The sequence below is a fragment of the Panthera onca genome, chromosome C1 (assembly GCF_046562875.1).
Source record: "Panthera onca isolate mPanOnc1 chromosome C1, mPanOnc1 haplotype 2, whole genome shotgun sequence".
NCBI classification, from domain to species: domain Eukaryota; kingdom Metazoa; phylum Chordata; class Mammalia; order Carnivora; family Felidae; genus Panthera; species Panthera onca.
This window is the reverse complement of record NC_138346.1, coordinates 210357011-210370689: the sequence shown is the minus strand read 5'-3', so window position 1 is coordinate 210370689 and position 13679 is coordinate 210357011. Positions and strand designations below refer to the sequence as shown.

The window sequence follows — 13679 nt, the reverse complement described above, 5'->3', positions numbered from 1 at the left end:
AGCCCCGCATCAGGCTGTGCGCTGACAGCGCGGAGCCTGCTTGGGATTCTCTCTCTCCCTCCCTCTGCGCCCCACTCCCGCTCGTGTGCATGCCCTTTCTCTCCCTCAAAAATAAACAAACATTTTAAAAAATCCAGATTTCCTTCCTCTCCTGAAAAGTCAGCCGACCTGGCCCCATTTCCACTTGGTGGAACTGGACGGGAGCTCAGCCAAGTAGCAGTGATTTCCCACAGCCCTCACCACACCCTGTTGCGGTAAACGCAGCCCACTTTAGTGCCGGTACCTGTCTGGCTTCTGTAGATGTCTGAGTCTGCAACCCACGGGCTGTTTTCTTCCCAAACCGGACCCAGTTCTCTGGCTGTGGTGGCCCAGGCCAGGACTCTGCTCCCCCCTTGAAGACGTCATACCTGTACTGACGTTCCCACGCCAGCTTTGGGGCAAGTGCCGTTACATTGTCGACACGGGTTTATCTTGGGGTCACCCTCGGACCTCGAGGTCTCTTTCACGCACTGCTCTCGTCAACTCTTCAGTCGTGAAGCAGCACAGAGGCCTTGCAGCCAGACGAGACACAGGTTCGAATCCCGGCTGGACGACTTACTGGCCACAGAGGTCTCAGTACCTCCCTTCTTTTAAACGGTGGCCGTGAGGCGTTGGCGGTCACGTGCAGCGAAGTGTTGGACCCAGAATTGCTGCTCAGTGAATGTCGCCGTGATCACCACTTGTGTATCTTGTCCAGGCACTTCTTCCCCATCAAGCCCCTCCCTACCCTCACTCCTCAGAGGAAAGTCCTCGCCCACCCGCCGCGGGAGGCATAAGGTCAATCTGATCTGACCCAAGGAGGGAAGATGTTTATGTCCCAGGTCTCCTGCACAGCCGTGCTCTGCTGCCCCAGGTAAACAGTGTCACTGAGGCCTGGCCCTGAGTTATCTCTCCGGGGGCGGTGACAAGGAGCAGAAACTCCTGAGGGTTCACTGGGGCCAAATGCCACCAAGAGGTCAACGGCTCAGCTCAAGAGCCTGGAGAAGGCCCTTGAATTTAGAGATTTTGAGGTCACAGGGGACTTCAGGAGAGATATTTAAGGAAGCGCGATGAGGTCAGCCTCACAGCGGGGAGGAGCCTCACCCCAGGCCCAGGCAAACGTCGGCCCACCTCTGCTGACAGAACCTCTTGGCAGTTTCTCTCTTTCTTTTCTTTTTTTTCCTCTGGGGTTTCTTGACGCAGATTCGGAGATAAAAGTCCCAGACACAGACTTCAACCAACCTCAAACTGGTATTTGATTTTCCTTTTTATTAGACCTGCTGCCACATTTCCAGATGAATCTTTAAGGACAACAGAATGCTAGTTCATGATGTGGGTTTTGAGGTCACCGCTAGAGGTTAACTCCCATTACCTGCTCGGGAACTTGGGAGCAAAGCGGCTGAGGGGGACAGAGCCCGTGTGTGTGAGTCACGCAAGAGACAGTCCTCTTCTTCAAAGGAGCTGCCGAGAGGAAGGTCCTGAGTGTAGTTGTGAGATCAGAGGCCGTGGAACGAGTCCAAGTCCCTGGGAAGTGGCCTCGAGTCTCTTTCACAAATTACAGGAGAATGTCTTACCGGAATCCCACCTCCGATGTTCAAAATCCGTGATGTTACTGCTTTTCTGCTTCATTTAGGCACTGTGGGAACAGCTGAGCGTTGGGATTTCTTAAACGGCTTTTCACTGCAAAATATATAGTGTTTCAGCCATGTTACGGCTTAAAAACGCCACGCAGGCTGACCTGGGACCCTGACCACTGGTTATATAACGGAAACCAGGTTCCGAGTCCCAGACATCTTGCAGCCAAGCTGATGCTTATGACTCAACCCCGTTGAAAGTTGAGGCGCCATTTCTGGCAGTGACTGGAAACAGGGGCCTCGCCACTAATCCGCATCTTTGTGATTTGCATGAGGCCGTTTAACTGAATAGCTTATCAGCAAATAACTTCCTAAATAAAATTCCGCGAGCACGAGCACCTAACCACACTCTCTTCCCTCCGTCCTCTTAGAGCGTCACTTGTGAGGTTCACCCCCGCCCGCCCCTTCCAGAAATCGGTCTGTTGTGGCTCATGAATGTGGGACACTGCCCTCATCCTGAGGCCTGATTCTCTTTAAGAGATTTATTTCAGTGATAGGAAATCCATTATTAATGAGCTTCTCCTTCTCATCAGAGAGACTGCCTGGCACAGGGACGAGAGCTCAGACTCCAAAATAAGACGGGGGCGCCTGGGTGGCTCCGTTAGTTACATGTCCGACCTCTTGGTTTCGGCTCAGGTCATGATCTCCTGGTTTCGTGGGTTCAAGCCCCACGTCAGGCTCTGCCTGGAGCCTGCTTGGGATTCTCCGTCTCTTCTCTCTCTGCCCCTCCCCACTTGGCGCTGTCTCTGTCTCCCTCAAAATAAAGAAACTTAAAAAAAACATTTTTTTTTTTTTTTAATTAAAAAAAGACCTGTTCACTCGCCCCTCACCGAGGGCCTCTGTGCACGCGCAGGGCACTTTTCCTCTGCACAGGGCTCAACCCCTGACCTCACCACCGACAGACTGCATGATCCCTGGGCCTTCACCGTCTGTTCCTCGGTTTCCTCATCTATAAAATGGGACCACCAACTCCTCCACCCGGGAGAGGGTTCGCTGGGTGTGAAGTGCCAGCCACGGGCCCTGGCACGTGATGCCAACCCAGAGTTTTAGCTACTATCACCATTAGCATAATGAGCAGTGTCCCCCCGCCCCCTCCCCGACCCCAAACGTGCAGGCGACCAAAAAGGCTGGTCATTGATTTTCAGGTTTTGGAGAGCAGCGTGGCCTACGAGAAAAGGAAAGCAAGGGAAGCGATAGAGGCAGAAAAGAGAAAAGTTCAAGATCTGGAGAACCACTTGACCCAACAGAAGGAGGTATGAGAAGCAGAGAGAGAAGTGGGGCCGTCTGAACCCCTGCGGAAGGAGCCCCGAAGCCAGGTGCGAGGCCGCGGTTCCGCGCCCGGACGTAGAGTCTGGCAGGAAAGTGGGCAGGCACCGGGCAGCACGCGGCCGAAGTCGCACGCAACTTACTAGCCGTGTGACCTGGGGCAGGTCACTTAGCCTCCTGTGCCCCAGTTGTCTCCTCTGTAAAATGGGAGTCGTAACAGCCCCTGCCTCTCAGGGCCAAGCGGATTGATGTATACAGAGTACCTGGAACCACGCCTTGCGTGTAGACGCCCGGCTCCCCGGGGAAGAGAGACGCGCTCCGGGGGAGAACCCTTGGTCTGGAGTCTGGGTCGGTCCCTCCGCCAGCACCTTCCTCCTCCTCATTCGGAGGTGTTCGTGACACGGCCCAGCATGGCTCCTGGCTCTGGTCTCCCGGCTTCGTAGACCTTTTGTGGAGACCCAGGCAGTGCGGAGTAAGACGGCGTGGACAGGCTCATGTGGCAGTCACACAAATAAGTACCAGGGTCTGGGATGGATGAGAAGAAGCAGGGAGAGAGTGACAGTGATTCAATCGGGCAGGCCCGAGTGCCATGCCCGGGGAGAGCCGGAGGCATCCGCCAGCCCGGGCCTGGGCCCAGCAGCCACACCTGCCTGGAGCCACCACCGAAGGCCGGCCCACGGCTGAGAGGGGGGGGTGTCACTCAGGTTAGCCCAGACACCCACACCGTCCTCCGCCCCCCCCCCACCCCCCCAGGAAATCAACGAAGGGCTCTCAGGAGCTGGAGGCCAGGGAGAGGCGACCTGTAGTGACAGCTCCACGAGCTGGGCTCCGGGACACGGGGGGCACGGGCACTGGACACGTGCCGGCTCCCCTGGAAGTTCCAGAAACAGGGCTAATGACTCCATGGATTGCTTGATCCTGTCGCGTTCATCCATCCACAAATATTTCCCGAGCGCCGGGCACGTGCCAGGCCCCGTGGGGCGTTGGGGACACGGCTGAGCACGAGACGGACCAGGGCCGTGCCCTCCCAGAGCCTCCACTCTAGGCCGGAGGGAGAGACACCAGATAAACAAGTGCACAGGGTAACCGCAGAGCCCCAAGCCTGGGGGAAGGTCAAACAGGTGGGCTAGAGGTGACCGCAAGCAGGGGGGCCTCTCTGAGGGGTGACATGTGAGTGAGAGCTGGAGGGGCGACGGAGCACGAAGGGAACATCCGGGGGGAGAAAGTGCCACTGGCTAAAGTGGCCCAACTGCAGAGGACGGGGATGTGGCTTCGCCAGGGGGACGGGGGGCAGCGCCGTGACGAAGGGAGCAAAGCTGGAACGAGACGGAAGCCAAATGAGGGGTCGGGGAAGGGAGCCACACGGGGGAAAGCAGCAGCGCTTGGGAGGCTACAAGTGTCGGTTCTGGTCCACGTCCCCAGCCCTGCCCTACCAGGCTGTGTGGCCCTGGGCAAGCACCTTGCCCTCTCTGTGCAGCCATCTGTAACGTGGCTGTAGAGACAGAACCACCGTAGAGATTTGTTGTGCGGAGTCGTCGTGTTCGTTATGAGCCGCCTACCCGGGTGAGGTCAGAATCCGGGTGGGGAGGGTGGTTTGTCCCACGTGGGGGGCGGGGGGAGGGCAGACAGTCAAGCAGAGACCTCGGCAGCAGGACCCTGTCGGCCCAGGCAGGAAGTGAGGTCAAACTGTTGTCAGCTGCTGTGCCCGGAGGGTCCCGTATACGTGTGGGCCGGGGGTGAGGTCTCGAAGCTCGGGGGGGCCCTGCGGTGGCCCACTGGGCGGTGGCCTCTGTGCCAGACTAGCTGCGAGCATACAAGCAGGTCTGTGCCTCTGGGCGAGGTGGGGTTTTAATCAGGAGGACGCGGAAGGCAGGCTCCGGAAGCCGGGTGGCAGGACGGGTAGGCCGGGACCCAGGTGCCCAAGCGTGCGCCCCCGCTCCCCGGTGGCATGATGTCTGCGCGCTGCCCGTCCTCTTCCTCCGCTGCAGTCCCCGTGTGCTCACGGGTCAAATGTGGGTGACCGGGCAGATGCCATCTGGGGGGTTGCGGATGAGATAGCGCACGGTGGCCGGCACTCACGTTGCCGGCCTTTCGAGAGGAGTCAGCATCGTCGTCATTATCTTCGACGGTGACGAGCCGGGCAGCGCGTAATCCCACGGGGCGTGCGGAAGGGGGCTGGCAGCCTCTTACGACTGGCGGGGCGGGGCCGGACCGTCTTAAGCAGACTTGGCAGTGGGAAAATGCCAAGCTCGTGCCGGGAGGTGAGTCAGAGCCCAGGTGGAGTGGGAGGCCCGGGCAGGGCAGGGCAGGGCGGAGGGAGGCCGCAGACACCGCAGGGCCGTCGGGAAGATGGTCTTCTCCAGGGCCACGCATCCCCGGAGCCTCGTCCCAGCCCCAGCAGTCGTCTTCCCTGTTCCAATTTCCGAGCCATTTTCTTTTTGCCAAATAACGTACATTCGCTCAACAAGATGTGGAAGATACAGACCAGCGGGAAGAGGGAAATGTAAATTGCCATAATCTCAATCCCCCAAAATAACCGCTATTTACATTTCAGTACATACCGCTTCAGGGCTTTGTGCATATATGCATAAATTCAAAATATTTTTTGGTGAACTTTGTGTTTGTACGGGAGCACAACGGCAAGAATTCCAAGCAGCAAATAAGAGTTTTCCAACCCCCCTGCACCGCGTACCTCCTGGGCTGGTGTAGGCGAGGCTGGGCCTCAGTCCCCTCCCCGTCACCGGACCTGGGGGCTATATGTTCTCTGTTCCAAACTGTCCTGCACATCCATTTGTGGACCCAAACCTTCGAAGGCCAGAGACTGAAGCCACAGGCATCAGGCCTGTTGGGACAGGAGGCGCCCCTCCCCCCCGCCCCAACTCAGGCTCTCCTGCCCCATCTCCCGAGAAGCCAGGTACTTCCCAACAAGGGCCCACACTGATGCCAACACAGGCCGGTGCAGTTGGTGGCCCAGCGCCAAATGCCTGGACCCGACCACTCACCAGCGCGTCACTTCCTGAACACGGCCCAGAAATCCTGAGTGATGAACAACCCTCTCCGTTATGCGGTGACCGACCAGACACGACCTCCAGGTTCTCGCCGTGGCGGACGTGCCAAGACTCGCATCCCTCTCTCCGATGGGCCGCGAGCATCCTGTTCCTTGAGCCCTCGCTCCCAAACCCTGACTCACTGATCTCCGTGATTAGCAATCCTGGCTTCCCTCAAGGTTCCGTTGTCCTTCCTTTCTCGAGTACGCTCCCTCAAACCGGTTGTCTCTGACTTCCAGATTTCAGAGAGCAGCATTGCCTACGAGAAACACAAAGCAAAAGAGGCCATAGAGAAGGAAAAGAAAAAGGTGCAAGATCTGGAGAACCGAATCACCAAGCAGAAGGAGGTAAGAGTCTCGGAGAGGAGTAGACAGGGGGGAGCCCAGCACGGTTAAGAGCAGGGATCTGGAGGCAGGAAGGCTGGGTTCAGATCTTACCTCTGCCACTTGCTGGCTGTGCAGCCTGAGGCAAGTTTCTTACCATCTCTGTGCCTGTGTTTCCCCACCTAGGAAGTCCAGGTGATGCCAATAGATCAGCCTCATCGACTTGTGAGGCTTGATCGCTAACAAGCACACCCGCACGTAAAAAAGCAGGCAGCACTCAGCGGACGTTCTGTGTGTTAGCTGCTTTTATTATTTTTTATTGTTACTATTATTATGAGTCCGCATCTAGGAAGTGGAGGGGCAGAACCAAACCCAGGACTATCTGACTCCAGAACCCTGCATTGTCCCCTCCTCTCCCTCCTATCCTGTGCGTGGGCTCAGCTGCCTGGGGCCAAAGAGGGGATGTCAGGAGATGGGTGCCTAAATTTGCCAACCACCTCGACAGCGATGTCTCCACCGGAACTTGTCATCGTGATAATCACGACCTTCCCAGTCAAACTGCATTCACGATTATCCCTGGGAGCAGCAGACACAGTGGGAGGCACAGGCTTTTGCACAGGACCCCATCTTAGGCACCTCCTAGCTGTAGGACATAATTCACTCCTCCTGGGTCCCAACAGTACAAGGGACACACACACACACACACACACACACACACACACACACACAGGAGTTAATATCGCAGAATTCAAGGCAAGGGATTAAACACACAACCTCACCGTAGGGGGTTAAATTTAAACGCAGGTAAATACCATTTCAAAGAACTTTGAAGACCAGATGGGACTAAAAATGCCTTGGAGTCCATTCACATCACTCTTCTGATCATTTTCTTTGAAGAAAGTTTCCCCAACATTAGCATGCATAGGATCGCTTGGGGTGGTTTTCAATGCCCATTCCCTGGGCCTCACCCCCGGGAAGAGAGAGATTTGCAATCACTGTCTATAGGGTGGACTCACCAATCCCAAGAGAATCCCAAGCAGGCTCCACACTGTGGACACAAGGCCCAGTGTGAGGCTCAGTCCCACGAAGCGAGACGTCATGACCTCAGCCAAAATCAAGCGTCGGATGCTTAACCAACTGAGCCACCCGGGTGCCCTGAGAAATTAACATTTTTCAAGTAGATTTGTCAGGACATCAAATGGATCAGGAAGGAGGTGGATGCTAAAAAAAACAAAAAAAATGTGGATCAGTGAAATTGATGAGCGGTCACAGGGTTTACTGTAGCAGTTAGAGTGGAAGGGAAGACGCAGGTGGCCGTACAGCTGTCCAGATGAAAATGGTCCGAATCAAAACCACAATGAGATGCCACCTCGCACCTGTCGGAAGGGCTGACATTAACAACCCAGGCAACAACAGATGTTGGCGAGGACGCAGAGAAAGAGGATCTCTTTTGCATTGTTGTAGGGAATGCAAGCTGGTGCAACCACTCTGGAAAACAGTCTGGAGGTTCTTCGTAAAAACTAAAAATAGAACCACCCTACGACCCAGCAATGGCACTACTGGGGATTTATCCACAGGATACAGGTGTGCTGTTTCGAAGGGACACATGCACCCCCATGTTCATAGCCGTACTATCAACAATAGCCTAAGTATCGAAAGAGCCCGAATGTCCATCGATGGATGAATGGATAAAGAAGATGGGGTATCTGTATACAATGGAGTATTACTCGGCAATCAAAAAGAATGACATCTTGCCATTTGCAGCTATGTGGATGGAACTGGAGGGTATTATGCTAAGTGAAATTAGTCAGAGAAGGACAAATATCATATGACTTCACTCATATGAGGACTTTAAGAGACAAAACACGTGAACGTAAGGGAAGGGAAACAAAAATAATATAAAAACAGGGAGGGGGACAGAACATAAGAGACTCTTAAATATGGAGAACAAGCAGAGGGTTCCTGGAGGGGGTGTGAGAGGGGGGATGGGCAAAACAGGTAAGGGGCACTAAGGAATCTACTCCTGAAATCATTGTTGTACTATAGGCTCACTAACTTGGATATAAATTTAAAATAAAATAAAATGAAATGAAATGAAATGAAATGAAACGAAATGAAACGAAACGAAATAAAATAAAATAAAATATTTCAAAGCACAGCGAAAAAAAAAAAGAAAGAAAATGGGCCGATTGTTCACGGATATTGGGCCATTCTTGGTACTCGACCCCGAGAGGATCTCTCCTAAGGATCATCACATAGCGTATCCAACAACATCCTCAACAGCCTTAGAACGACAGTGACATCAGAGGGTGAGGTCTCGCGACAGCCCCCAAGTTACCCTGGTGGCGTCACACCAGACACGGAGAATCGGGACCCCCCTCCCCAGGAACTTGCCATTTACCAAGAAAGACCGGGGAAGTACAAGGTCAAAGAACCACCCAGACACAGAGTTGTTTATTTGCGTGCTGTTACACTCGTCTACACAGAAGAACAAGGGAACGATTGAGGTTCGCTGAAGCGGGCATAAGAGAAAGAGGAGAGAAGGGAGAAGAAACGTCAATCCGGACCCGTGCGGACGGTGGACTGTGTTCCTGTCCTCGAGGAAGCAGCCGAGCTGCCGGCAAGGAGCAGAGATGCCAGGCACTGTCCTCTGCCCTGGGGCGGCTTCGTGGCCCATCAAAGAACCCGTTGGCTTGCTGTGGATTCGCCGGGACGGCCGGGGGGTCTTGCCGTGAGCTGTAGGTGACAGGCTGCTCTGTGGGGCATGCCTGCCAGTGTCCTCGGCGAGCACCTTCTTCGGCCAGGTCTGCACCTCGTCCGCCCTGGGATTTCTCAACAGTGACAGCGATGGTAAGGCCCCCGGACAGAATTGGCTGGAGTTCAGTGGCGACACGAAGGGACTGGGGCAACTCCCCGGCGAGGCTCCCACGAGTCACACGGTGAAGAAAGGGCTTTTCCTGTTGCTTTTAAATCCGTTTCCTTTCCCAGTGATAAAAGGAGCAACTATTTGCTCTAAAATTTTTGAAGAAAATTTAAAACTACCCATGAGTCCACTGAGCGCACTCACCATTAGCGACATTTTGATAGGATTCCTTCCAGACCTTCTACGTGCTGATCGTTATTATAGACCTCGACACCCAGCAGTTCGTTACAAAGTGACCTACCCTGTTACACTGTGTACGCTGATCTGAATGCTATTTTTTTTTTTTTTAACTTAATACATTACAAAAATGTCTCTAGGTCATGGAACATTCTTCCAATAACCTGCCATGGACGGATAACCTGGGTTTGCACTCCGTTGGATGGACCCCAGTTTATTTACCTCCCCCTCCCCCCCGCCCCCGCGGTTGGGCACTGGGGCTGTTTGTGTTTCCACCGGAGTAAAAACAGCGCTTGGCTGAACATCCCTGCGCATCGGTCCTTGTGCAGGTGTGAGGCGACGTCCTTAGGACAGATTCCCGAAAATGGAATCACTGGGTCACGGCGGGTAAACATTTTCAGCCTTTTGATGGACGTTCCCAGCGACCTTCCAAGAAGGTCATGCCTGTTCGCACTGCCACCAACAGAGTCTGAGGATGCCCGGCGCCACATCTCAAGCGTGAGTTTTAGATCGGATTAAAGAACGCTCGTGAAAAGGCTGCACACGCACGGTGTGATTCCAACTATGCCTGTGACGTTCTGGAAAAGGCAGAAGTATGGAGACAGCGAAACGACCAGGGGTTGGCGGAGGGGAGGGGTGAATGGGTGCAGCACAGAGGACTTTTAGGGCAGCGAAACTACCGCGTGGGATAACGTAATGGTGGATGCATGTCCTCATACGTTTGGTCGGACGCGCGGAGGGTACGGCAGGGAGTGAACCCTAGAGTAGACTATGGGCTTTGGGTGACCGTGAGGTGTCAATGCCAGTTCATCAGTTAGAACAAAGGTACCAGCTGGTGCGGGGTGTGGATGATGGGGGCGGGGCCTCCAGCGGGGTTTAAGAGCACACGTAAGAGAGCTCTGCGTTTTCCTCTTGATTTTGCTGTGAACCTAAAACTCTTTTTTTTTTTTTTAATATAATTTATTGTCAAATTGCCTAACATACGGTGTGAACCGTGTGCTCTTGGTTTTGGGGGTAGATTCCCGTAGTTCATCGCTTACATACAACACCCAGTGCCCACCCCGGCAAGTGCCCTCTTCGATGCCCATCACCCATATTCCCCTCTTTATTTTTATTTTTCTTTTAATTTTTAATGTTTGTTTATTTTTGAGAGAGAGGGAGACAGGGTGTGAGCGGCAGGGGCAGAGAGAGAGGGAGACACAGAATCCGAAGCAGGCTCCAGGCTCCGGGTCGTCAGCACAGAGCCCGACGCGGGGCTCGAACTCACGGACTATGAGATCATGACTTGAGCTGGTCAGACACTTAAGCGACTGAGCCACCCAGGTGCCCCAGATTTTCCCCTCTTTCAAAATAAAGTCAAGTAGGAGCGCCTGGGTGGCTCAGTCAGTTGAGTGTCCAGCTCTTGATTTCAGCTCAAGTCTTGATCTCACGGTTCGTGGGTTCGAGCCCCACGTCGGGCTCTGCACTGACAGCACAGAGCCTGCTCGGGGCTCGCTCTCTCTCTCTCTCTCTCTCTCAAAATAAGTAAATAAACTTACAAAAAATGAAGTCAAGTAAATGGACAAAGTTTGTGAAGCCCCCACCACAGGACCTGTCACAAAGCTCACGTTCCACGAGGTTGAGGAGGGACTCAGGGAGGAGAGTGGAATTTGGACAGTCCGGGGCTGGAAGAGTGGGTTCCAGGAAGAGGAACGCAGCGATTAGAGTCCACCTTGCTGGAGCCCAGAGCAGAGAGGGGAGGGCGTCCCTCCGAAGCCAGGGAGGAAGGTGCTGGAGGCAGACCCTGTGGCAAAGGGCTGAGGGAGCTCGGCCCATTTATCCCGGAAAATAAATTGAGACAGAGACATGACCTCCCTCCTCAAATATTTAAAGGACCGCCTCGTAAAATAGAAGTGAAACTCAGTGCGCTCCGGGTGGCAGAACGAAAACACCTCCTCTCTGGAAGCAAGGGGAGAGGGGCGGCTAGCGTAAACGCTTATTCCTGAATTTCCGTTGATTTCCTGTTTGCTGTTTATCCAGGAAATAGACTTGAAAGTGCAAAGAGAAGATGTTTTAAATAATAAGTTAAATGACGCGCTGGCCATGATAGAAGAGACTCAGAAAACCAAGGTGGCTGAGAGCCTGAAAGCCGAGAGCCTCGCCGTGAAATTAAATGAAACGCTAGCCGAACTGGAAACGGCCAGGACCAAAATGGTGAGTTGGTGCCTTCCAGGGACGGGAGACTCTCTCCCTCAGTGAAAGATCACAATGCAGGGAGAACTCATGATTTAGACCGGGGGCTCTCAGCCTGGGCACTGCTGCTGTTCCAGGGTGGATGAGCCCTTCCTGTGTGCGGCTGTCCTGTTCATCACGGGCTGCTTAACATCGCCCCTGGTCTCTACCTGCTAGATGCCAGTAACATCCTTCCCCCGGTTGTGGCAACCCAAAATGTCTTCAGACTTTGCCCAATGTCCTCTGGTGGGGGGGGTGGGGGGCAAAATCACCCTCTATTGAGAAGCAGTGGTCTAGTCTGAAAGGTAAACAGAGGCTACGATGGCCTCTCTCCAGGCGTTGTAAGATGTAACACAGGGTCCTTACAGCATCTGGCTGAAGGACTGAGCAGCCCCAGAACTTAGTAATCAGTGACTGTTCCACAGACTTGAAGATGAGGTTTTAAAATTTTAGCTTGGCATTCAAGGCCCTCCATCCTCGGGGCTCAATATTTCACTCGTTTGTCATTCGTACATGCGACCAACAGGTCTGTGGGCAAGGAGGTAATAGAGGCTTCATCGGGCAGAAGCGCACCAAAAGTGAATTTGAGAGGGACTAGAGTAGGAGAGGCCAGCTCAGGCCGGGGCACACAGTGGCCATCACAGAGTCTAGGCTCATAAGGACCTGCGCACAGGAGCAGGCCAGAAGGAGTTCCGACAAGAGAAATGGCAGGACTCGATAACTGATTGACGGGACACGAGCACCAAGGAGAGGACGGTGCTGATCGAGACAGCCTGGGCTTCAAGCCAGGGCACCCAGGGCAACGATGGCATATGGGTGACATGTTGATGGGAACACGGAGGTCACGGTGGCTCTTGTGGGGCAGGGTCTCTGTTGCGGAGAAGGTGAAGAATTCAGACTTAGGCGCAGGTGGGGTCTCAACGTTCGACAGCGCGCCAAACTTTTGGCGGTCCAATGGATGTGGGGGGAAAGCAAGAGAGCCAAGAAACGCGTGGTCGGAGAAGCAGGAGGGGGCGAGGAATGAGGCACTGAACACAGAGGGGCAGGGCGGCCACGGGAACGGGTCCGATTCACCACTTGGTGATGATTGGTGGCTTTTGCTTTTAAGAACTACGAATGCCTTGGCCTTTTCTTACAACGTTGTCCATTCGTTAATTCACCCAACGTGTACCGAGCAGGGATCCAGGCCGTGGGTCCGTTGGTAACTAAGGCGAGTTTCTGCTCCCCCGGACCTTCCGTTCTCGCGGGAATGGGAAAGAAACGAGATCGTGCAGATCACGGAAAATGAAAGAGGATGACGGATTAGAGAGCTGTCTCGGGCTTCTCCTTTAGACGGGCAGTCAGGAAGGGCCTCTCCGAGGAGGCGCCATCGGAGCTGAGACCTGACGCGCGAGAAGGAGTCAGCCATGCGAGGAGCTGGGGGAGGAGGGTACCGTGCAGAACGGACAGCCCAGGCAGAGGCCCCGAGGTGGGTCCGAGTCCCGTGCCTGTGGGTGCCAAGGGGGCATCTGGCTCTCGTCGTCAGTGGCGTCACGCCCGGCTCCCAGGAGCACACGGACCCCCCTGTTCCCCCAGATCATGATGGAGGAGCGGCTGCAGCACACGGTAAAGGCCCTTCGGGATGAGCAGGAAGCACAGAAACACGGATTTGAAACCGAAGTCGTGGAATACAAGGAGCAAATCAGACAGCACTCCCAGACGATCGTGAGCCTGGAAGAAAGGCTGCAAACAGTGACCGCGCGCCACAGAAAGATAGAAGGAGAGATTGCAACTCTGAGGGACAGTGACCCAGGTGGGTCCAAAGAAATGTCGAGCAGACGTTAGCGTTCGGGACAGGGCCTGGTCGCCCTGCGGGTCCCCATAGGCTGATGGGTAGGAGAAGGCTGCCCCTCGCTCATTTACTGTCTGCAGAGGCTCTTTGCTTCCTGTTACACCGCGAGGTTGGGGCCCTCGAGGCCCACGTCAGACAGAAGTCACGGCAATGCGAAGGGACGTCCTTTGTGCCGAGCCAGTGAGCCGGCGGGGACGCACAGGCTGCCGAGGGTATCAGAGCAGCATGACAGAGGGTGTCCTTTCCGCC

General features: G+C 54.6%; 1 protein-coding gene across 7 annotated transcripts in view; it reads left to right on the top strand.

The window, feature by feature from the left end:
- Positions 1-13679, top strand: part of FHAD1 (forkhead associated phosphopeptide binding domain 1) — a 122969-nt gene that overhangs the window by 81548 nt on the left and 27742 nt on the right. For 6 of the 7 annotated variants that reach the window (XR_013557706.2, XM_078452363.2, XM_078452362.2 and 3 more), the window contains 4 exons: positions 2798-2905; positions 6205-6312; positions 11408-11581; positions 13175-13391. Coding sequence is in view for 6 of the 7 variants with exons in the window: in XM_078452363.2 (XP_078308489.2) it covers positions 2798-2905; positions 6205-6312; positions 11408-11581; positions 13175-13391 (607 nt within the window). In the remaining variant the exon portion in view is untranslated. The remainder of the gene's footprint in view (positions 1-2797; positions 2906-6204; positions 6313-11407; positions 11582-13174; positions 13392-13679) is intronic. The other variant, XM_078452360.2, reaches the window with a different exon arrangement.